A 21462-nucleotide genomic window follows, 5' to 3' on the forward strand; every position below is an offset into this window, starting at 1 on the left:
ATGTTCTTGGTCTCTTTAATGCCCATATATTATACATATTAAATATATAGTAGTTGGGAAAATCTTGGTTTCAACACAGATTAATGATAAAGATATTACTTAGGACCTCTTCACACCAGGGATTTTTGCCCTGTTTTGCTGCCTTTATGAGCGGCAAGAACGGTGCCTGCCATGCGTCATTACACAACGCATGGCAGGTCCTGCCCACAATTTCGCCAAAGTGGAGGGGAAGCACTGAGAGGCTCTTTCTTCTCCGTGTGATGGCAGAAAGGGTGGTGGGGCAACACACGTTGCTGCCTTTTTTATCATTTGATGTGGAGTGGGAAAGGGTGCCAAAGCACCCCCTCCCATCCCCAGAGCGTGATGAAGGGAGGAGGGAGGGTGAGTGGGACATCATGAGCCACCCTGTGCACCTTCCCTTTCGCTGGTCTAACGGCATGGCCCAAAAGAGCTGTGTGAAGATGTACCAAGTAACAGCTTTTCCTCCTGTATTGAGATGCCAAAGGGACCAAAAGAGATGTCGAAAGGACTTACATTACTTACATTTCTTTCTGGGCAATTTTTTTCACTGGCTGATCACTCTGGAACCAATCACATTGTTTCCTGACATCTGGAGATAGGTAAAAGGCATTCTCACCTAAAAACATAAACACAATTTTCATCAAAACATGGACTCTCTCCAAATCTACTTTTAAAAAATAAAGGGCACAATTTAAAACCATTTATGAGCCTGATGGTTGGCATGCCTGTCTTTTAAGTATTTTAGTGCTTGTGTACTTTCCAGCTAGGTGTGTTTCCAGGTTTTCAAAGTGTGTCAGTGCTAGTCCTGCCATGAAGAATGCTCTGCATTTTTTGGATCCTAGATTCTTGTCTTGCATGGGATATATTCTGATCCGCTCCAGTGGATTTTCTGGCTTATTCTGGACTTTCCAGCACCTTTTTAAAATACCCTATTTCTGCCTGAATAAGTGCTACAGCACCTAATTGTGTGTGTCTATTGCATAGACATCCCAACGTTGAGCTGCCTTCAACTGCATTATAGCATCTGTGTAGAACCACCTTTAGATTATGGCCCTAAATGCACACAGGGTAAGTTTATCCAGAAAGAATTCAAGCGCAGTAACAGGAAACTGGGACAGACATTGGGGGATTTCCAAAGAAATTGCCTCCTAGAATCTAGATTTGTCACACAAAGTCGGATTGGGGGGGGGGGCATGGAAAAACTGGAGAATTTGAAGACATTTGTATTGCCCTTGGACCTATCTGCCAATAAGAAGTAATACATATTTTTGTGAGTATTTCGAAGCCTGCTGGGCGTTGTTTCTCTCTCAGAGAATTGATAACTCTGTCTGCACCTAGCATTTAGAGCAGCCTTTTTCTTATTTGACAAAGCAGCTAGGGAAGGAGTAACTTGGTTGTTGTGAGTTTGTTGGGCTGTATAGCCATGTCCCAGTAGCATTCTCTCCTGATGTTTCTCCTGCATCTGTGGCAAGCATTCTCAGAGGTTTGTTCAGAGGTCTGTTAGAAATGAGGCAAGTGGAGGATGCTTGCCCCACATGCAGGTGAAACATCAGGGGAGAATGCTTTTGGAACATGGCCATACAGCCTGAAAAACTCACAGCAACCCAGTGATTCCAGCCATGAAAGTCTTCAAGAGCCTGAAGAAGTAGCTGTTTGTTTTCTTTTGGAGAATAAATATGATGCAAGCAGAGGCTTATCAGGTTCTCCTTCCCATGGAAGCTGGCCACACAGTGACAGACTAATACTTGAGTATATATGGAGATTTCCACCTGTTTATTTACATTATGGTTGTATATTACTACCGCAAAGTATCAATCCTGTGACCTCTCCTTGCAAATATCCTTTGCATTTAGCTTCTATAATAACTTTCCGAAGGTGTCCAAGTTCTTGCAAAGAAAGTTAAAATAATTTTTACTATTCAAGTAAAAAACGGAACCTTAGTTCAAATGAATGAATGCCTTTTCTGAGATTAAGATATATTTTTTCTTGCAATTCAACAACAAAATTATACGTTCTCCTTTCCCCATGCTCTTGTTCCCTAAACCAGCATCAAACTTCCTGGTGATGGGACATATATATACTTACTGCTGATAAAAGCTGGCAAGAGGTTTCCAAAGCGTAGTAAAGGCTCTTCATGAAGTTCTGATGGCTTATCAATGTATTTGAAGAATATGTCATTCGGCTCACTTGCTAAACTGTAGATATTCTTGATGTTAACTTTTCTGCCAATCCCCAGTACGACCAAAAAATATCCTTTGCACTTAGCTTCTATAGTAACTTTCTGAAGGTGTTCAAGTTCTTGTTTTTCAACACTTCCTGTCATCATTAAGACAATGACTTTGAAGTCTCTGGGATTTGGTGCACTCTCAAAGATATATCTCATTGTATATTTTATTGCACTTGTTAGTGCCCGTGTGCCATGTAGCTGTGTCATCTGGTCCTTAACAAAATGTATTAGCTTGTCTTTGGATGCATAGTCTGTCAGTGACAACTCAACTTTGACAGGAGATGTACTTGAATTTGACTCAAACTCATAAGGAGCATGTTGGACAACAGCGACTCTGGCATGGTGCTGGGATGAATTTGGATCAGAACTAGTTTCCAGCTGGTTTACTACATAGGAAATGTAGTTCTTCATCTCACTAAACTGCAGGTGAGTGGTGCTGTCTGAACTATCAAGGATGAATGCTATATCAATGTCAACATCTGTAGGGGCTGCCCGTCTGTCTCTGCCAAAGACACCTCTTTGAGCACCGCAGCTGGCATCAGGGTCACACACATCTAGAAGAATAGATTTAATACAGCGTAAGTTATTGCATGTTTGCAAAGATGAAATGCATCAATAATCATGATTATTTGGTAGCTCCAAATAATTTTGGGAATCAAACTATCAATCACCCTCCCTCTCTGCCTCCCTCCCTCTCTATGGTGTGTGTTTGTTTGCTCTCAAACGCTCCTGTATGGCTTGATGGGTTTAGACCAAACATAGTACACATTCCCTTCATTACTCACCTTAAAATGTATTTTTGAACTAAAAATACAGCCCTGTCAGAGACAAGGCTCCAAAGTAAGTATTTATTTATGTATGTATGCATGCATTAGAGAAAGAGAGAGAGCATTAGAGAAAGAGAGAGAGATGATAGATGAAAGAAGGTTAGGAAATCAGCAGTGAGACCCTCTAGGCGTCTGATACTCTATAGGTGTCTTCCTCAGAGGGCCTACACACTGATATTACACAAGTAAAGCATGCAGGGTTGGCATGGATCCCATGGTAGTTCAGCTGCTGCACTTGAGCCAGGCTTCTTTTGGGATTTCCCTTCAAGTGCAGGAGGGCTTTGTGAGGTTTCAATGGGAGAAAGGTAAGGAAAGCCCCCACGGGGCACCCTTTTTTTTTAGTGTCAGGTGAAACTAGAGAAACTGCAAGTCGCTTCTGGTGTGAGAGAATTGGCCATTTGCAAGGATGTTGCCCAGGAGACGCTCAGATGTTTTGATATTTTACCATCCTTGTGGGAGGCTTCTCTCATGTCCCCACATGGGGAGCTGGAGCTGACAGAGGGAGCTCATCCTTGCTCTCCCCAGATTTGAACCTGTGATCTGTTGGTCTTCAGTCATACCGGCACAAGGGCTTAACCCACTGTGCCACCGGGGGCTCCCATGGGTCACCTGTTGCTATGGTTATCTGCAGATGCCAATTTACACAGTGGGCCTCTGAGATCTATGTCCTGAGGGGGACCTCAAAAGCCTCAGCTTGGGAACATGAGTCACATAACCTGAGGGCAAAGATGGTGGCCTCCTCATTGCTGGACTTAAGGTGGCTCCTTGGCCCTCCTCTGTGATTTCATGGCTAGGCTGGGGGCCCTTGAAGTCTGCCTCTGCTGGCACCATTTCAGCCTGAAAGAGGCCAGAACCTGCTCACCACTCAAAGCCTACCAAGCTTTTAGAGCACCAACACAAGGGACAGTTTTTCTATTGGCACTGGCCTCTTGAACATCTCTAGAATGGCAGAAATAAAGATGAAGAGAAGACAACTTCGTGGAAGTTTTTGCAATGTGTCATCTAGGATTGCAAGAAGTAAAGAAAAACCAAGCAAGATTTTATTAACAAGAGACTCAATTTGGCTTGTAGAAGACTCGATTGATTTTATTATGCCTTTGAGGCAAATACAGAACATTGGCTAGAAATCTAGATTGTCATTACACTTATTAAAAATAAAAAATACATTACCTAGACAAATATGGCATGTTATTACTCTTCTAATCGTTTGGCGCAGTTGATCTGCTCCCCCAGAAAACGTGATAGCTTGTCCACCTGTGTTGTTAATCTGGTACAGACAAAATAAAAGAAAATGGTAATTAGTGATCAGTTGAGAGGTTTGTCAATATTTATAGTTCTGGAGCACTTGAAATGAATTCTGCAAACATGATGCAATGTATGATTTGAGACCTACCCACCAAGAGCATGGGAAAGCAAGAGTTTTACTTTAATACTCTCTTTTTGTGCATGATCAGTGTCTTCCAAGTAGTGGAGCCAACACCACTGGAGGATTAAATTCCAGCCACTGAAAAGAACTGGTAAGTTTGTGAGGAATTACAGGAGGCAGGAAAGTGGGGGTGACTATCACTGTTCAAGCCGATGCTGTGTGAGGTGTAGTTCACTCATGCAATTACTCCAAACTGAACTCATAAAAATAATTCAGACATACAACACCCTTTCCAGTCTGTAAACATTACCAGTATTTAAAAATACATGTATTCTCTTTTTAATTTTTTTTAAAAAAGAAACATTCTATTTAGAGTAAAAGTTGCATAGAGGGGGAAAAGAGAAAGAGGTATGGAAAAGCACAAAAAGGAATGTCAAAGCTATAACTATGCTGCAGTGACAATTCAAGAAAGGTAAAGGTAAATGTTTCCCCTAAGTTTAGTCGTGTCTAACTCTGGGGGATGGGGTGGTGGTGCTCATCTCCATTTCTAAGCCAAAGAGCCGGAGTTGTCCGTAGACATCTCCAAGGTCATGTGGCTACTGGCATGACTGCATGGAGTGCTGCTAACTTCCTGCCGGAGCGGTACCTATTGATCTGCTCACATTTGCATGTTTTTGAATTGCTAAGCTGGCAGAAGCTGGGCCTAACAGCGGGAGCTCACCCCGCTCTCTAGAATCTAACTGTCAACCTTTTGGTCAACAAGTTCAGCAGCTCAGCGGTTTAACCAGCTGCAGTGCCAGGGGGCCTAGAACATAGATAGGAAACAATAAAAAAGTAAACAAGCTTTGAAACAGTCATCTAAGCCATATTTGGAGACCAGGTTCTCCAAAAATAGGAGTCTAGTGTCTAGATCCAGGGAAGTCATGCTACCCCTCTATTCTGCCTTGGTCAGACCACACCTAGAATACTGTGTCCAATTTTGGGCACCACAATTGAAAGGACATGTTGACAAGCTGGAATGTGTCCAGAGGAGGGCAACTAAAATGATCAAGGATCTGGAGAACAAGCCCTATGGCTTTTAAGCTGAGCATGTTTGGCCTGCAGAAGACAAGGCTGAGAGGAGACATGATAAGGGCCATGCATCAGGATGTAAGGGGAAGTCATAGGGAGGAGGGAATAAGCTTGTTTTCTGCTGTCTTGGAGGCTAGGACGGGGAACAATGGCTACAGTAAAGGAGTTTCCACCTGAACATCAGGAAGAACTTCCTGGCTGTGAGAGCTGTTCAGCAGTGGAGGCTTCTTCTTTGGAGGCTTTTAAACAGAGGCAAGATGGCCATCTGCTTTGAATGCGATTTTCCTGCTTCTTGGCAGGAGGTTGGACTTGGATGGCCTACGAGGTCTCTTCCAACTTTACGATTCTACGATTCTGGCTTTCAACAAACACTTAATTCAAATTGCATTATATGACAGGGTAAACCCAGCCTCTGAGTGTCTGAGTGTTCATGGAACTGTTATTTGGATAACCACCAATGAAATAATGAGACCATATCAGAACATCTTTCTTGAGCTAGTTATTTTAACTTTGAACCAGAGATATCTGATGTGTTAATCACAATAAATGTATTCAAATTTGTTCACCAGAGATCCAAGGTAAACTCGAACTTGGATTGTTCCCCAGACCACTTGCATTTGGAAGGCTTCCCAAGTCTCTCCCTTCCTGAGTTCCAAGACCCAAGGTTGGGGGAGTAAGTGCCAGGATCACCCCAAAGCAGAGTCTCTATTCTCGCCTCTCCAGTCCCAAGATCTAAAGAGGTGATTCCTTTTCCATCATAAAGAGGCACTAGGGGTGTTTACCAATTTCCATATTGGCAAAAACCTGCCAGTGACCAAAAACTAATCAGACCACCCCTAAGACAATTCCTCAATCCCCAGCTCACAGTGTGAGTAGGCAAAAAACCCCTTCAACAGGGACAAAATTCCTACCCAGCCCCTAGGCAACCAGTCGGACTCACACTGCTGCAGAGGTGAGTGGCTCAAAACTAAGATTGGAGAGACCGGGAATGGGAGCTGTTTTTTCTTAAATAGCTTCCTTAAGCTCCACCCCACTCCCAGATGTCTATGCCCAACTCCCACAAGTGGCTTCATTTCCCTGTAAGCCATTTAACAACAACAACAACAATAACAACAATAATCTTTCTTTGTATTCCGCCCTATCTCCCTGAGGGGACTCAGGGTGGATTTCAACAAAAATGGCGAACATTCAATGCCATAGTACATTCATAAATACAAGTACAAATAACGAATCAACCAGGTCCAAAATAAACCAACATCTAAGACAAAATTATATTATACCATCAAAAATTAAATAATAACATCACCTGTCAATTAATTTACATTGAAAATAAAAACATAAACATAAATTTATATAAACCACAATTAAAATTCATTTAAGTTATTAAAATTATTATGCAGCCAACAAAACCAACAGAAACAAATAGGGCTCTAGCTCAGCATGTTCGTGTCTACAGGGCTGGAACCCGAATATCTACGTTAGAGTCTATGCTTACTCATACAACACTTCTGTCTGTCTTTGTACCGATGAGCAATGGGCTCAAAGTTGCAGGAGAGGCCATAACTATGCATTTTTCATAAGATGTCTTGAAGAGTATTACTGGATGGCAGGCCCGTAGCCAGGATTTTGATTTGGGGGGGGGGGGGGGCTGAGTCTGAGTGAAAGAAGGTCTACCCTAGCAAACCTTTTGTATTGTTACCCCAATACCCCCATGCATATGGGATATATTGAGCATGGTGATATCATGATCTGATGATCATGATATGAATAAACATAACAGTTTAAATAATGTACCAGTAAGGCCTTCTCGTGGACCACCATGAGAATTTGGGGGGGGGGGGGGGGCTGAAGCCCCACAAGCCCCCCCCCCCCCCCTGGCTACATGCCTGCTGGATGGTACAATCTCTATAGCAGTACAATAAACGCCTCTGGGAGTAAACTGAAGGGATGCATACCTGCAGTGCATTTATAAGGGCCCTGTCCTCTCTGCTGGTAAGGAACACAGGTACAACTCCAGCATCATAGAGCTTCATCACAGCATCATTAAGTTGCGGAGATGCTCTTGTTGGTCCATTGCTGAAAAAAACAGCCACCTTCCTCATGAGGAACCCACTGCGTGCCCGCTTGAAGGTATTCCTGGCCACAAAGGACATCACTGTTTCTAAACTCCGCTGTTTTGATGTTTGTGCAATTTGGAGGTCTTGGATCTGTTTCACTAGATTTTTCTTTCTCCGTGAGTCGGCAAAGCGGATCTCAGTGGTGACTTCACTATTATAGGTAACCAGTGCAACACGGGCACCACGTGGGCAGTTGCTCTCAGCAATTGTGAGATTATTAACAATGGACAACACTGATTGCTTCATTCTGTTGAAAGCTTCTGTATTTCCACCAGCTGAGGTATCTAGTGCAAAGGCCAGTTCTGTTGGGAAAATGGGGCATTCTCTTGGACCTGCAAATAGGAGTATATTAAAAAGTAATATTGTCAAATACATTAGTTTCTGAAATAGTCCAGACCAGATTTTACATGGTATATCCTTTGAGGAAGATGCCTCTGAGCTGTTAAATAGATATGAATCTTGCCAACCTCTCTTTCTTTACCTCTATGAAAAATACATTTTTGGAATTATAGCAAATAGGCTATTGATTCTGTGGGCCCTGGGTTGTTAGATAATTGAGCCAAAAATGAAAAAGGTGTTCAGAACTGAGAAAAGGATGAAACATTTAGATACATCTTACAATGACAAATATGAACTATATGTTGTTTCAAAATAATTATGTGAAGAAGTGGAATGAAATTAAGAGGGATTTGCAAAAATGGGATACCTTAAAATTGTCTTTGTTGGGGAGAATTTCACTGATAAAAAATAAATGTATTACCTAAAATGTTTTTAATTTTAGACAATACCTGTCTTGACAAAAGAATAGCTGTTTAAACAATGGCAGGAGTATATATCTAAGTTTAATTGGCAAAATAAAGTCTAGAGTGAAAACTGAAATATTGCAAGATTCAATGTAAAGAGAAGATTGGGCCTTACCAAATTTGAAAATATATTTCACTGTATGGCCATGTTCCAGAAGCATTCTCTCCTGATGTTTTGCGTGCATCTATGGCAGGCATCCTCAGAGAGCAACCCAGTTATGACCTGATTACTTGGATTACTTTGGTTAATTAAAACTAAAGTGAATGCAGTTTTTACTAATTATTATGTGAGACATACCATATTAAGGAAATGGAACGAACACCAATTATCTCATGAAATACCTTTACGGATCTTAGCATAAGAAACTTTTTATAAAAAAAGGAAACAACAGGAAAAGAAAATGGCTAAAATATCAAGATGGTGTGGAGAATGAGCAAGGAGAAATATATAATCAAAACAAAAGAGCAGTTATTGGTGGAAGATTATGGTTTTCAATGGTTTTCATATTTACAGTTTCCTGAAAGATTTGAGATGTATAATAAACATACAGGCTGCTGTGAGTTCTCCAGTCTGTATGGCCATGTTCCAGAAGCATTCTATCCTGAGGTTTCGCCCACATCTATGGCAGGCATCCTCAGAGGTTCTGAGGTCTCTTAGAAACTAGACAAGTGAGGTTTATATGTCTGTGAAATATCCAGGGTGGGAGAAAGAACTCTTGTCTGCTTGAGGCAAGTGTGAATGTTTCAAATGAACATCTTGATTAGCATTGAGTAGCCTTGCAGCTTCAAGACTTGGCTGCTTCCTGCCCAGGGGAATCCTTTGTTGGGAGGTGTTAGCTGGCCCTGATTTTTCTTGTCTGGAATTCCCCTGTTTTTAATTTACTGTTCTAATTTTAGATCGTTACAGTATTTTAGACTTATACAGTAGAGGTGAGGGGATCCCTCTTGTCCTTTGCTGAATGTAGCATTTGTTGGATTTTATTAGTGGGTCTGTAAATAGTTTGTAGGTTGTGTTTCTTCATCGACTTCCGTATGTGGTCAGTGGTTTACTTGATATATGGTAAGAACACATTTTCTTTGGGTGGATCTTTTGTCTTTACTCTTGTGGCTTGTTCTTGGTCTTGCAGCTCTTCTGATGTCTGTGGTGCTTAACTCTTCAGTGGCCACAGATTCTGAGAGAGGTAGAGGGAGAGGGAAAGAGAGTTGCCTGGTGTATTGTGGAACTGGCTGGCTGGAGCTTGGGATGGGGAACCTGTCCATTAAGGGGTGTGGCAAGGGAGGAGGATGCAAAGCGCAGGTTGGCCATTGGGCCAGGAAGGGGCTAACGTTTCCTCCGCCAACATTCTTTGTTTGTGTGTGTGTGTGTTACAGTTGCAATTGGCTTCCTCCCATTTTCTGAGGCCCCTTCCACACAGCTATATTTGGTGGTCCCTATGTAGACTTGTCCACAGCTGCATGCAACATTCACACCTACCTCGAACAGACAAGAGTTCTTTCTCTTATATATAAACCTCACTTGCCTAATTCCTAACAGACCTCACAACCTTTGAGCATGCCTGTCATAGATGTGGGTGAAACATCAGGAGAAAATGCTTCTGGAACATGGCCATACAGCCCAGAAAACTCACAGCAGCCCAATGATTCCAGCCATGAAAGCCTTCGACAACACAAAATTATATAATTTTGAACAAACTAAGAGCATTTGAATTGCAACTATGTACTAATGGTGAACATACAACTGGTAAACGGCACACACATTTGTTAAAATCTGATATTGAAGATAAAAAAAGTGAATGGAATCTTGTAGCCCCTTATAGAATAACTGGGAGAACAAAGTTAATAGCACAAGCTATCATAGACCAAGGATTCATCCACACTGGGCAGGTTAATCTGCTATATATCTGGTCCAGAATGTCCCCAGATCCATCATGTCACGGCTGGCTAGGAATAGTAGTGGGGGTGACATGGGCATGGACCATGACCTTACTCTGTGCTAACTAGCATAGGAAAAGGGTGATTGCAACAGTATACATCTGGGCCAGGGATTGGGCCAAATCAGACCTGATCTAGCTGTCCAGACTGCTCTAAAGCCTGCAGATATTGATAGATTTTGAGAGAAAAAGAAGGTGAAACCATCAGTTGTTAATATTAGTTTTGTTAGTTAGATTGATGTTTGTTTGGAGTTGATAAGTAGTTTGTTAATAATCTGTTTTTATAAGAGTGGCTATTATTAAAGATTTTTTAAACAAACATACACCAGTAGCTATGTAATTACAGATTTACTTACCATAACAGCAAGCTGTGAAAACATAAAGAAAAGAAAGAATTAGCTTCAGCATCTATACCCAAAGCAAGCAACATAAGTATGAGGAAAAAAAGACAAACTTACGGCATTTATCTTTGATGTTACGTACAAGTGCACATTGCTTGAAAGAGGAAGGAAAAGATACAATTAAAAGGAGAGCTGTACACAAAGAAATAAAACAGATCTGAGACTATTAATGAATAGTTGACTTACATCTCTTGATTCTCCTTTGTTACCCTTCAGTCCCTGAAAAGAGGATTTACAAAATGTAATTGTACCATGTTACTTTTTCAGAGGGCTTGTTTTAGACTAAGTTCAGCATCCTGATTACTCATTTGCCAAACTTAGGTAAGAAGAGCCTTGCTGCTGTGTTGCCAAAAGCAGGAGGAGTGGAAAAAAAAGTAAGAGATGAACTGTACAAGACTTGCAAACTGTTTACCCAAGTGGATACCACTCAGATCAGTAGTGGTTTCTTCCCAAGAATTGTGTGCCACAAGACTGAGACCAAAGTTTCATCAGTACAGCACTTTAATGAATTATTATATTTTGTCCCCCTACCCCATAAATGGGTTATCCTGTATGTACTTTCATTTCTTAGAATGAGCCACCAAGTTTCGGCCTGCTGCTAAAAAACCGACTTGAGTCACCGACAGGCAGAGAAAGGCGGTATAAAAATACAGTAAATAAATAAAATAAATAAACAGCATGCTATATTGCCCCAATGCAATGAATTTAGGGCATTGTCTGTTGCAGGCAATAAACAGGCTGCTCTACACAACTTTTAAAATGTATTATTGGCAGGATCAGTTATTTTTTTTAACTAAGATGGTTTTTCAAAGTATTTAAATTAATAAAATTTCACAATTAGGTAAAAGTGTGGCAGGAGTGTTGTGAGTCTCATCTCAAACAGTATCAGAAGTAAAACCTGAATTACACACAAGAGCAAAGTGTCTTCAAAATTGAAAATATTTGTTTAGAAGTATGGAATATAGACTTTTAGATTCAGACATAGAAGGTTTTTTATGCTTCAGGGGAGTATTGATTCAGTTCTTCAACTGGGAGACAAATAAAATGTAAACTGTATAGTAGTATAGAAGACCAATGAAGAAAACAGATTGGAAGTTATTTGATGAATTTCTAGTGGAACTTGAAAAAGGAAGACATACAATAGAGGAGGAAGAAGAAAGACCAGAAGATTAAGTAAACACAAAAGACAGGAAGATATGTTATTAGAAACAACGGAGAAGAAGATTGGGAAGTCAAACAAAACCCTCTACACAACCCTCATCCCTCCCCTTACCTTCCCAGTCCCTTGGTCTTTCCAAATACCCACCCTCCTCCTCTCCCCAAAGGCACTCACTACCTCTTAACCCAACACTTTATTTAACCTACCATACTTATCCCTATTTTACCCTTTTGAACCTTTATCTTTTATGTAAGCAAGATAAATTCTCAATAAAAAAATTATATAAAAATATAAACTGTATTTTGTGTGGGAATGACGAAGAGTACAAAAGAAGAGTACAAAAGAGTACTACAACAGGACTCAAGTTGTTTAAACTTAAACTTAAAATTAAAACCTTCATCCTTATACTGTAGTCACATACCACTATCTCATGCAACTTACTCATCATTCTGTTAAACCAAGCATGAAAAGAAGCTAGGAAATGTTAGAGTTTCTAATAAAACTAAGCTCCTTGAGCAATATTTCTAGCAAGCAACTTACAGATGCCCCAGGATATCCTCGCTCTCCTTTTTGGCCTATGGAGCCAGGCTCTCCTGCACGTCCCTAAGGACATTTTTAAAAAGAAAGAACAACCATCAGTAAACATGTCTGGTTCATCTGAAGAGTATCTTCTCTTTTAAATGAGATGTGCAAGTTTTGGTTTGTTCTGGTTGTTGTAACTTGTGTTATCCTATCCCACTTGATTGACCAGGCATCTACATTTCTGTCAACTCTTTTTTTATTTGGATGTTTCTATTGAAGATTTGCTATTTATCAGTTGTAACTGAGGGCATTCAGGCCAAATCAGAGTGGTGTATGGGTCAATTAGGCACTCCACCAGCTGCTGAGGAAGTGGAAGAGAGTCCCTTCCATCCCCCATCAATGCACTTCCCGGCCATGACATGAGTCCTACTTGTCCACCACTGTTTTCAATGACATTGGCCTGGTTGATGGGGTAACAAAGAAGTGGGGAGACAGGATCGCCCCAAAGACCTGGCCTGTATCACCGCAGGAGATGATGGACAGGTAAGACCATATAACAGACAAAAGCCTGTAATAATACACAGCACAAGAGGGGACGGTAAGTGCCTTTTTGCATCTCTGGGCCACCCAAATCTGGGAAACATGTTTAGATGGGCCCAAATTTGGAGAATACTTCACATTCTGAGCCAGAATTCGAACTATCCCCTGCTTTGGTTAATGTGGTACAAAGACACATTAAGGTTGCTTTACCTGGATCATCTCTATGCAGCTTTTGCTACCACAGAGTTGATCCAGTCCTGTTCCAACCTAAGTGGTCAGTGTAGATGTACCATTGGTCATATTTGCCAGGCAGATTTTAGTTGTTTCACACTAATGCACTATTTTAAGTAGTTGTAACCACAGATCTGAGTTTTTAATGCAGTGAGGAATATAAAAACTTGGTCAAAAAGCAAAGCTATCAAGAAATGAATATCATGTTACTTAGACCTAAAATGATTTATAGAAGTGCATTAATGAAGAAGTAGGCAGGATTCATTTACTTAATCTTGAACAGATATGAAGAAGGCTTACCCTTTGACCCCTGCTTCCTTTTGGTCCAACATCACCAGGACCACCACGATCTCCAGGTGTCCCCTGTGGGGAAAATAACCACAAAGAGTTACCTATTTGTCTGGGGTCATGCAGGAATGGTGTACTTTAGCTCAGGGAACATAATTTAAGTTTTGCTAAGTACCCTTGGTCCTGGATATCCTGGGAAGCCAGGTTCTCCCTATGAAAAAAAGAAAAAAAATCTTATCAGAATGAAGGTTTATTCCCTAAACTACACTCCAGTAACTATGAACATACCCATATTCACAAAGACCTTCCATTACTCTATCATTCCAGGAATAGGGATAGATAGACACAATTTATTATTATTATTATTATTATTATTATTATTATTATTATTATTGATGAATTTGAAACTGGAAGCTATGATTATAAAATATTCAGCTGGTACAAATGATGAAGCCTGCCTTCTCTTTCTGACACTATGATTCATTTAAATAACATTGATTCTCATACATCTGGACAGGATTGTTAATGTTTCCTGATTCAATGTAAGGCATTGTTAAGATCTAAAGACATTATGACCCCATGTTCCATTTGAGATCAAGTAAGGACTCTCTTTCTCATCAGTTCATATAAATCGTTTGCCCATTCCTTAAGCCCCTTGACAAGATTGGATAAAATTGGCAGTCATGCATATAAGGGATGACACCCACCTATCTGTCTTTCAGAAGACAGTTGTCTCCTCACAGATTCAATTGGGAGGATGGAGGAATCTTCAAAAAATTGCTAGCCTCTTTATCATTTCTACATGTTACCGTTGAAGCTTACTTTCCCTTCTAGTTTTTATTTTATTCCAAATGTATTCAGTAATAAATTTAGGACCATGGGTCTGGAGCTCACAAGCTGATAATCACCTGTAGACTCCTACAGCCATGTGTTCCCTGGCTTCATATTCCTGTTTGCCAAGACTTGATCTTACAAATAGACCAAAAAAATGATAAAGTGAAGTCCCCTTTATACCTACATTAAACCTGATGCTTTTCAAAATTCATCTGGTATCCCCTTTCTAATCCCATTGCCAAGAAAGGGATAAACTGCTCTTGAAAAAGTGCCTGCTTTCATTCATTTCCTTATTTATCATTTTTATTCTCTTAGCAAAGACTTTTTCATTTCCCCTCTGACAGAACTTTTAAATGTGGTAAAACATTTACAAATATTATCTTTAAGTGCTTGTAGAACTCCGTCTTGCAATCATAAATTTGACATGGCGTGACCAGTATAATATACATTCACACATGTACACTACAAATATTCATTGCTAAATGTCAGTTAAACTACTGTTTGGACTACCAAGTCTTAGAGGGTATTCCCATTGCTAGCTGGCATCAGTGCAATCTCTAAAGTGTGTCAACTACCCACTTTCATTACTGCATTTATTATTTATACAGCAATATCAGTATATATGACACATTGTGCATTAATATGACTTTTAAAGTGCTAGATGGTTTGGGTCCAGGCTATTTGGCCAAGCACTCTGGCCCTGAGATCTTCAGGAGAGGCTCTTCTCTCAGTCCCACCTCCATCGCTAGCATGGCTGATGGGAACAAGAGAGTGGGCCTTCTTTCTCGGGGGCTGCCCCTTGACTCCAGAACTCCCTTCTTCCCAGGGAAGCCAGAATGGCTTCCCTCCTGCTGTCCTTCAGGTGGCAGGCTAAAACCTTTTTTTTTATTAAGGCAGGTTTTTAAAGAAGAAGGTTTTTAAGGTGTTGCTGTGATTTTATATGCTTTTATGGTTTTAGCCTGAATTGTTTTAATAAATTAATAAATTACGTTTAATGCTGTTTTATTATTTGTATATTTTAAGTTGTATTGTAATGCTTTTAGCGAATCGCTTTGAGCCTCAGTATGGAGAGAAAAAGTGGGATATAAATATAAACATAGTAGTAGTAGTAATAATAATAATAATAATAATAATAATAGTAGTAGTAGTAGTAATAATAATAATGACTTTCTAACACCCACCAGTTCTGGTCTGCAGCATCTCTGTTTTGGAGATTAGAACTGGTTAACAAAATCTCCATAAGATTTTTGCTAAATAAGACTGGTTATAATGGTTACAGAAGTAAATACAGAAGTAAAAACCATAAATACAGAAGTAACGTCCGAAGGGTTTTCAAGAACACATATATCCATGAGTTTCTGCAGTGGGTATGTGGATGCCTGTTAGTCACACTTGGTTTATTCTGATCTAAAATGAAGAGTGTGTACATTGCATGTGTGAATGTGCAGGGCATCATTTGGAAAGAAGGAAATAAAGGTAAACACTGATGAAGGAGTGAGAATACAAAAGACAGACATGCAGGGGCATTGGAAGAAGAAAGCGTCATGCCTATTTATACATTTAGGGAGAGAGTTCAAGCTTAAACAAGACTAAATAGGCAAAGTTGCTATGCTAGAGGGCAAGATTCCTTGGCAAGAGAAATTGTGCTGCTTCACACAAATCCCGGTCTAACACAAACCAATGTGATTAAAATCTTCCTTGTAGATCAGAGAATGCAAATGAGACTGCACATACCCTGCTGCCTTTAGCTCCAGCCCTGCCAACTCCATCACGACCATCATCCCCCTACAAAATGGAAAGAGAAGGTACATGAGTCTGCAGTACACAGAGGTAGGTTCTCTGTAATTTACAAATCACCATCACGGTCACAATCATGTAAGACTAATTTGTTCGATTCGTTTTCTTCAAAATGAAGAGGTCAGAAGAGGTTAAATGGCAGTTTTGTGAAATGCATTGCAACCCTTCTTGGCACTTCAAACTCTCCAAAACAAGACCTTGGTGATTTTCTAGCAGCTTCAGTAGAAGTGTTGGCTACATAGGACCAGTTTCATTGAGTTATCCAGAAGAGTTCACAACAATGCTTACCGTCAATCCTCGGGGCCCTGGTGGACCAACAGGCCCTTCTGGACCAGGTTCGCCAGGTTCACCCTGTAATGGCAAATATTTATTTTATTTTATTGTAAGCCAGACAGTAGTTTTACATCAGGAAATGCCAATTTTCTGTAAGCACACTGGATGGTTTAGAGTCCTCAAACTTTTTAAGCAGAGTGCCAGTTCACTGTCATAGTATCATAGAGTTGGAAGAGACCCTGTGGGCCATCCAGTCCAACCCCCTACCAAGAAGAAGGACCCCTGAAAGATGGGCATCCAGCCTCTGTTTAAAAGCCTGCAAAGAAGGAACCTTCACCACTCTTCGGAGCAGAAAATTCAACTGCTGAACAACTCAAAGTTCCATTGCTGAACAGCTTTTCATACGTACTGCTGTGGAGTCAGGCATCCCCTATGCTGCATCTTTACATTTCATTTTTTCTGCCTAAGTGGAGTATCTTACATTTGTCACTGTTGAACTTCATTTTGTTAATTTTGGCCAATCATCTTTCTAATCTGTTAAGATGGTTTTGAATTCTGCTCCTGTCTTCTGGGATATTGGCTATCCCTCCCAATGTGGTGTCGTCTGCAAACTTGATGATCGTGCCTTCTAACCCTTTCTAAGTCATTAATAAAGATGTTAAACAGAACCAGGCCCAGGATGGAACCCTGCTTATGGCACTCCACTCGTCACTTCTTTCCAGGATGAAGAGGAAGCATTGGGGAGAATCACCTTAACCAATTACAGATCCACCTAACCATAGTTCTGTCTAGCCCACATTTGATTAGTTTCTTTTCCAGAAGGTCATGGGGGACCTTGTCAAAGGCCTTACAGAAATCCAGATACGCTACATCCACAGCATTTCCCGCATCTACCCAGCTTGTAATCCTATCAAAAAAAGCGATCAGATTAGTCTGGCATGACTTGTTTTTGAGGAAGCTGTGTTGACTATTAGTGATAACCGCATTTGTTTCTAAGTGTTTGCAGACCACTTCCTTAACGATCTTTTCCAGAATCTTGCCTGGTATTGACTTGAGGCTGACCGGACAGTAATTGTTTGAGTTGTCCTTTTTCCCTTCTTGAAGGGGGATTACATTTGCCTTCCTCCAGTCTGCTAGGACTTGTCTCGTTCTCCAAGAACCCTCAAAGATGATTGACAGTGGTTCTGAAATAACTTCCATTAGTTCCTTCAATGCTCTTCAATACTCTCTCAACTTTAGTACCCCCATAGTACCCCCATAGCCTATTTCATTGGGTTGTTGAAAAATTACCAGATAATGTATTTACGGTATCTGGAGCATTCTGAACTGCTTTATAAATGTACATTACTCTTATTATCACCTATTTATTATCTCTGTTTCTGTAACTGAACACTCAACACAACAATATTGTTGCATTATTAGACTTATGTTGAAATATTACACCTATGTTGCTTACAATTAACCCAATATAATTTAAGGTTGTGAGGGGCAAAAATGGTCACACCCTTTAACTTTTCTAAATATACCAACAATATGAATACCAATAGCAAAGAAAGGAAAGAACCAAAAATAACATGCCTAAACCTACATTCCAGGAGTGGGGAGTTATTATTGAATTCAGATGATTTAAACCATCTGGTGAAATGCTTTGCAGCTTGATTTGTATTTTGAAAGATATTAAGCAATGACAAAGTTCTGGTTTTGGTTGTTCTAGTTAATTATTTCTCCACAAAGAAAGATACATTGGCTATTTTTGTTTTAGATATAAATTAAAGATTAATTATATGAAACAGGAGATTTTATAATATATCAGAGGTCAGTGAGTAAGTCCAATGACATTCGCAAGCTTCCTCAGAAGGGATAGAATTCTTTATTGTTCTTGAAGGAAGCAATGAACAACAATAGTACATTGACATCTGCTCCCAAACTGTGGCAATAGCATGAATAAAGACTTGACCGTCTAGTCAGGACAACCCAGTTCGACCCCTTTGGATGGTCACTCTTACCCTTATTGCTATTTGTCACTTTAACAGTGGCCGTGGGGCTCTGGAGAACTTCTGACAATTGACAAGTGCCTTTGCTGATGTAAGCAAAGTCACCCATGCAATCTGGGGAAAGGCAGACTACAATCCCTAGGCCTGGGTAACAACGGAAAAATTTGTTTCTAAAATCGATTCGTTTTTTGGGGGTTTTTGCGTTTTGATATTTAAAAGAATTCCGAAATTTTTCTTTTAAAAAGTTCAATATTTACGAAATTTCGTAAATGTTTAAAAAATTACGAAACAATAACGAATCAATTTCGAAACAATAACGAATCGATTCGTTAATGGCGGACGCGACCGTGAAATACGCTAAAAAACCTCCAAATGGGACAGGGGAAACTTCTGAAGCTTCCCTCTCCCTCTGTTGTTGACTGTTGGTGTGATATTATAAATTTTTTTCACTAATTAAACAAAAAACAACTATAAAACTTGCCCCAGACATGCGGAAATAATAACGAAACGACCTCAAACCAATAACGAAACAAATACATAACGAAATACAAAGCATTTACGAAACAAATTGAAAAATTCGTTTCATTTTTAAGTTGCTCCAGAATGGTTCGTTATCGCTTCGTTAACAAAAAAAATAACGAATTTTTAACGAATTACGAATTAACGAAACGAAACCGCCCAGCCCTAACAATCCCCCATCTTCCCTCAAGTTGCATGGCATCTCTGTGGCTGCAGCAATGAATATCAACATCCCCTTTAGTGCCATCCCCTTTTTTTCCTGAGCTACTCTGGACAGGTTTAGGATGGCTGGGGAAAGCTGAGAACTTGAAAAATGCAAAACCAAACCACAGCCAGAAATATACACTTTCATTACATCTACTAATAGCTTATCTCTGCCCAAGCTATATCTCCTAATCTCTTTACAATGAGACTTCTGAGTCAATAAGATATTTCCTCCCAGATCCTCAGTTTTCAATGTATTTTATATATTTCACTGCAAATTACATTTTCTGCATTTAAGGCTCTTATTTCGATCTGAGACATAAAATAACTTGTTTGTAGATAGAAATAACCATTTTCCTGAACCAAGCACTAGGAAAAACCCATATTGGTTACTAGTGACTAACAGAGTTTCACAGTATCAGTAGGCATCACAGTGGGCAGAAATCATATAAATAATAATGTACACTAAACCAAGATGGGAATCCATAGTCCCTCCAGGTGCTTTTGGAATGAAAGCCCCAGCAGTCCCGGTCAGCAGAGCGAATAGATAGACAAACTGGGAGATGTAGTCCAACAACTTCTGGAAGGTCCCATGATTCCTATCCTGTCCCATTAATCTTTAATATCTTTATGAATTTCCACATTATCATGCTAGAATGTAAGCTATGACAGTGAACAGATGAAAGATCCTGTCCTCTAAAAAAAGGAGAATTAGATAATTCTCACAACTCATTTTAAAAGTTAAAAACACTATCCACAATGCCTCTGCCCTTTTAAATATGGAGGACAACACTTCCAGCATAATTACCTTTTTGCCAAGTGGACCAGACCTGCCACGCTCTCCAGCAGTTCCAGGTGGACCTCCATCACCCTATGGAAAGAAGGCTCTCTTGCTTATTGTTGAAAGGGCAATAAAATCACATATTTCACAATATATAAAACCATAAGACCAGAACTTATTCTAAAAGTACTAGGGACAACCTTCCCATAAGCCCAAGATTTTAAACTATTTTTGAGTGAAATCATTTTTCTGGGAAACAGCATTTCTCTATTTCTTACATTTTAAACCCCAACCCATCCTTGTGGCTATTTGGGTGCTATATAAGAATGTTATTAAAACTACACTAAAATAAAAAACAAAATCCTAAAAGGACAATGTTTATAAACAAACTAAAAGACAGTGTGTTCTGAACGTAAATTCTAACAGCTATGTGAAATGAAAATCCCTGGACAGAAAGAAAAATTTTCACCTGTCACAAAAGCTAGTGCAGTAACTTTCTTTTTATCAGATATAATGGTGCTCAATAGGCCTGGGTAACAACGGAAAAATTTGTTTCTAAAATCGATTTGTATTTGGGTTTTTTTTTTGTTTCGATATTTAAAATAATTACAAAATTCTCCTTTTAAAAAGTTCTATATTTACGAAATTTCGTAAATGGTAAAAAATTAACGAATCAATTTCCGAAACAATAACGAATCGATTCGTTAATGGTGAACGCGACCGGGAAATACGCTAAAAAACCTCCAAAACCTTCTGAAGCTTCCCTCTCCCTCTGTTGTTGACTGTTGGTGTGATATTATAATTTTTTTCACTAATTAAACCATAAAACTGGCCCAGACATGCGGAAATAATAACGAAACGACCTCAAAACAATAACGAAACGAATACAATATCGAAATATGAAGCATTTACAAAACGTTTTTGAAAATTCGTTTTTTTAAATAATTGCTCCAGAATGGTTCGTTATCGTTTTGTAATTGAAAAAATTAACGAATTATTAACGAATTACGAATTAACGAAATGAAACCGCCCAGCCCTAGTGCTCAATATATCTGGGGAAGAGCCTTTGTCAAGGGAAAGGTATTTCTGCAGAAATCTGATGCATTGTATCAGCTGAATTTGACTATAACAATAAACCATACCAAAGAATAATATGAGTTTATTCTCCTCCTGTGCTCTTGGGAAAATGAAAATCAGGGCTTACTATATTATCAAAATATTTCTAAATTGCTTTTCAAGGAAAATTTTCTTCCAAGATGATTTACATGTTTAATAAACCCCATCATAAACCACACAATTACAAAACAGCATGCATTAATAAGATAATCAAACAGCAGCAATAAATAAAATTAGCCCACAAAGTACTAAAATCTAAAATAGAGTTACAGCTTAAAGCAAAAACAATATTCAAGGGAAAGCTTCCGGACACTGGTTCAGAAGTTCCACAGCCTACTAGATGTGAAAATGAGAATGAGTCGTAATGCTACACACTACCTACTATCTGCATACCCAGAACCTCAATCAGTGGCTGAGGCCGGATGAGAAACTCCCACCTG

General features: G+C 39.6%; 1 protein-coding gene across 3 annotated transcripts in view; it reads right to left on the reverse strand.

Moving 5' to 3' along the window:
- The window catches only part of COL6A3 (collagen type VI alpha 3 chain), a 147834-nt gene that overhangs the window by 26925 nt on the left and 99447 nt on the right, over positions 1 to 21462 (reverse strand). For 2 of the 3 annotated variants that reach the window (XM_067469966.1, XM_067469959.1), the window contains 9 exons: positions 19934 to 19996; positions 16424 to 16486; positions 16073 to 16123; positions 13680 to 13715; positions 13517 to 13579; positions 12464 to 12526; positions 10951 to 10983; positions 10822 to 10858; positions 10697 to 10731 (listed from right to left, as the gene is read on the reverse strand). In XM_067469966.1, the coding sequence (XP_067326067.1) occupies positions 10712 to 10731; positions 10822 to 10858; positions 10951 to 10983; positions 12464 to 12526; positions 13517 to 13579; positions 13680 to 13715; positions 16073 to 16123; positions 16424 to 16486; positions 19934 to 19996 (429 nt within the window). In that variant the 3' untranslated portion in view covers positions 10697 to 10711. Of the gene's footprint in view, positions 1 to 543; positions 638 to 2106; positions 2803 to 4245; positions 4343 to 7467; positions 7962 to 10696; positions 10732 to 10821; positions 10859 to 10950; positions 10984 to 12463; positions 12527 to 13516; positions 13580 to 13679; positions 13716 to 16072; positions 16124 to 16423; positions 16487 to 19933; positions 19997 to 21462 lie in introns of those variants that run through there. The other variant, XM_060783504.2, reaches the window with a different exon arrangement.

Source organism: Anolis sagrei, chromosome 1 (genome assembly GCF_037176765.1).
Source record: "Anolis sagrei isolate rAnoSag1 chromosome 1, rAnoSag1.mat, whole genome shotgun sequence".
Taxonomy (NCBI): Eukaryota; Metazoa; Chordata; class Lepidosauria; order Squamata; family Dactyloidae; genus Anolis; species Anolis sagrei.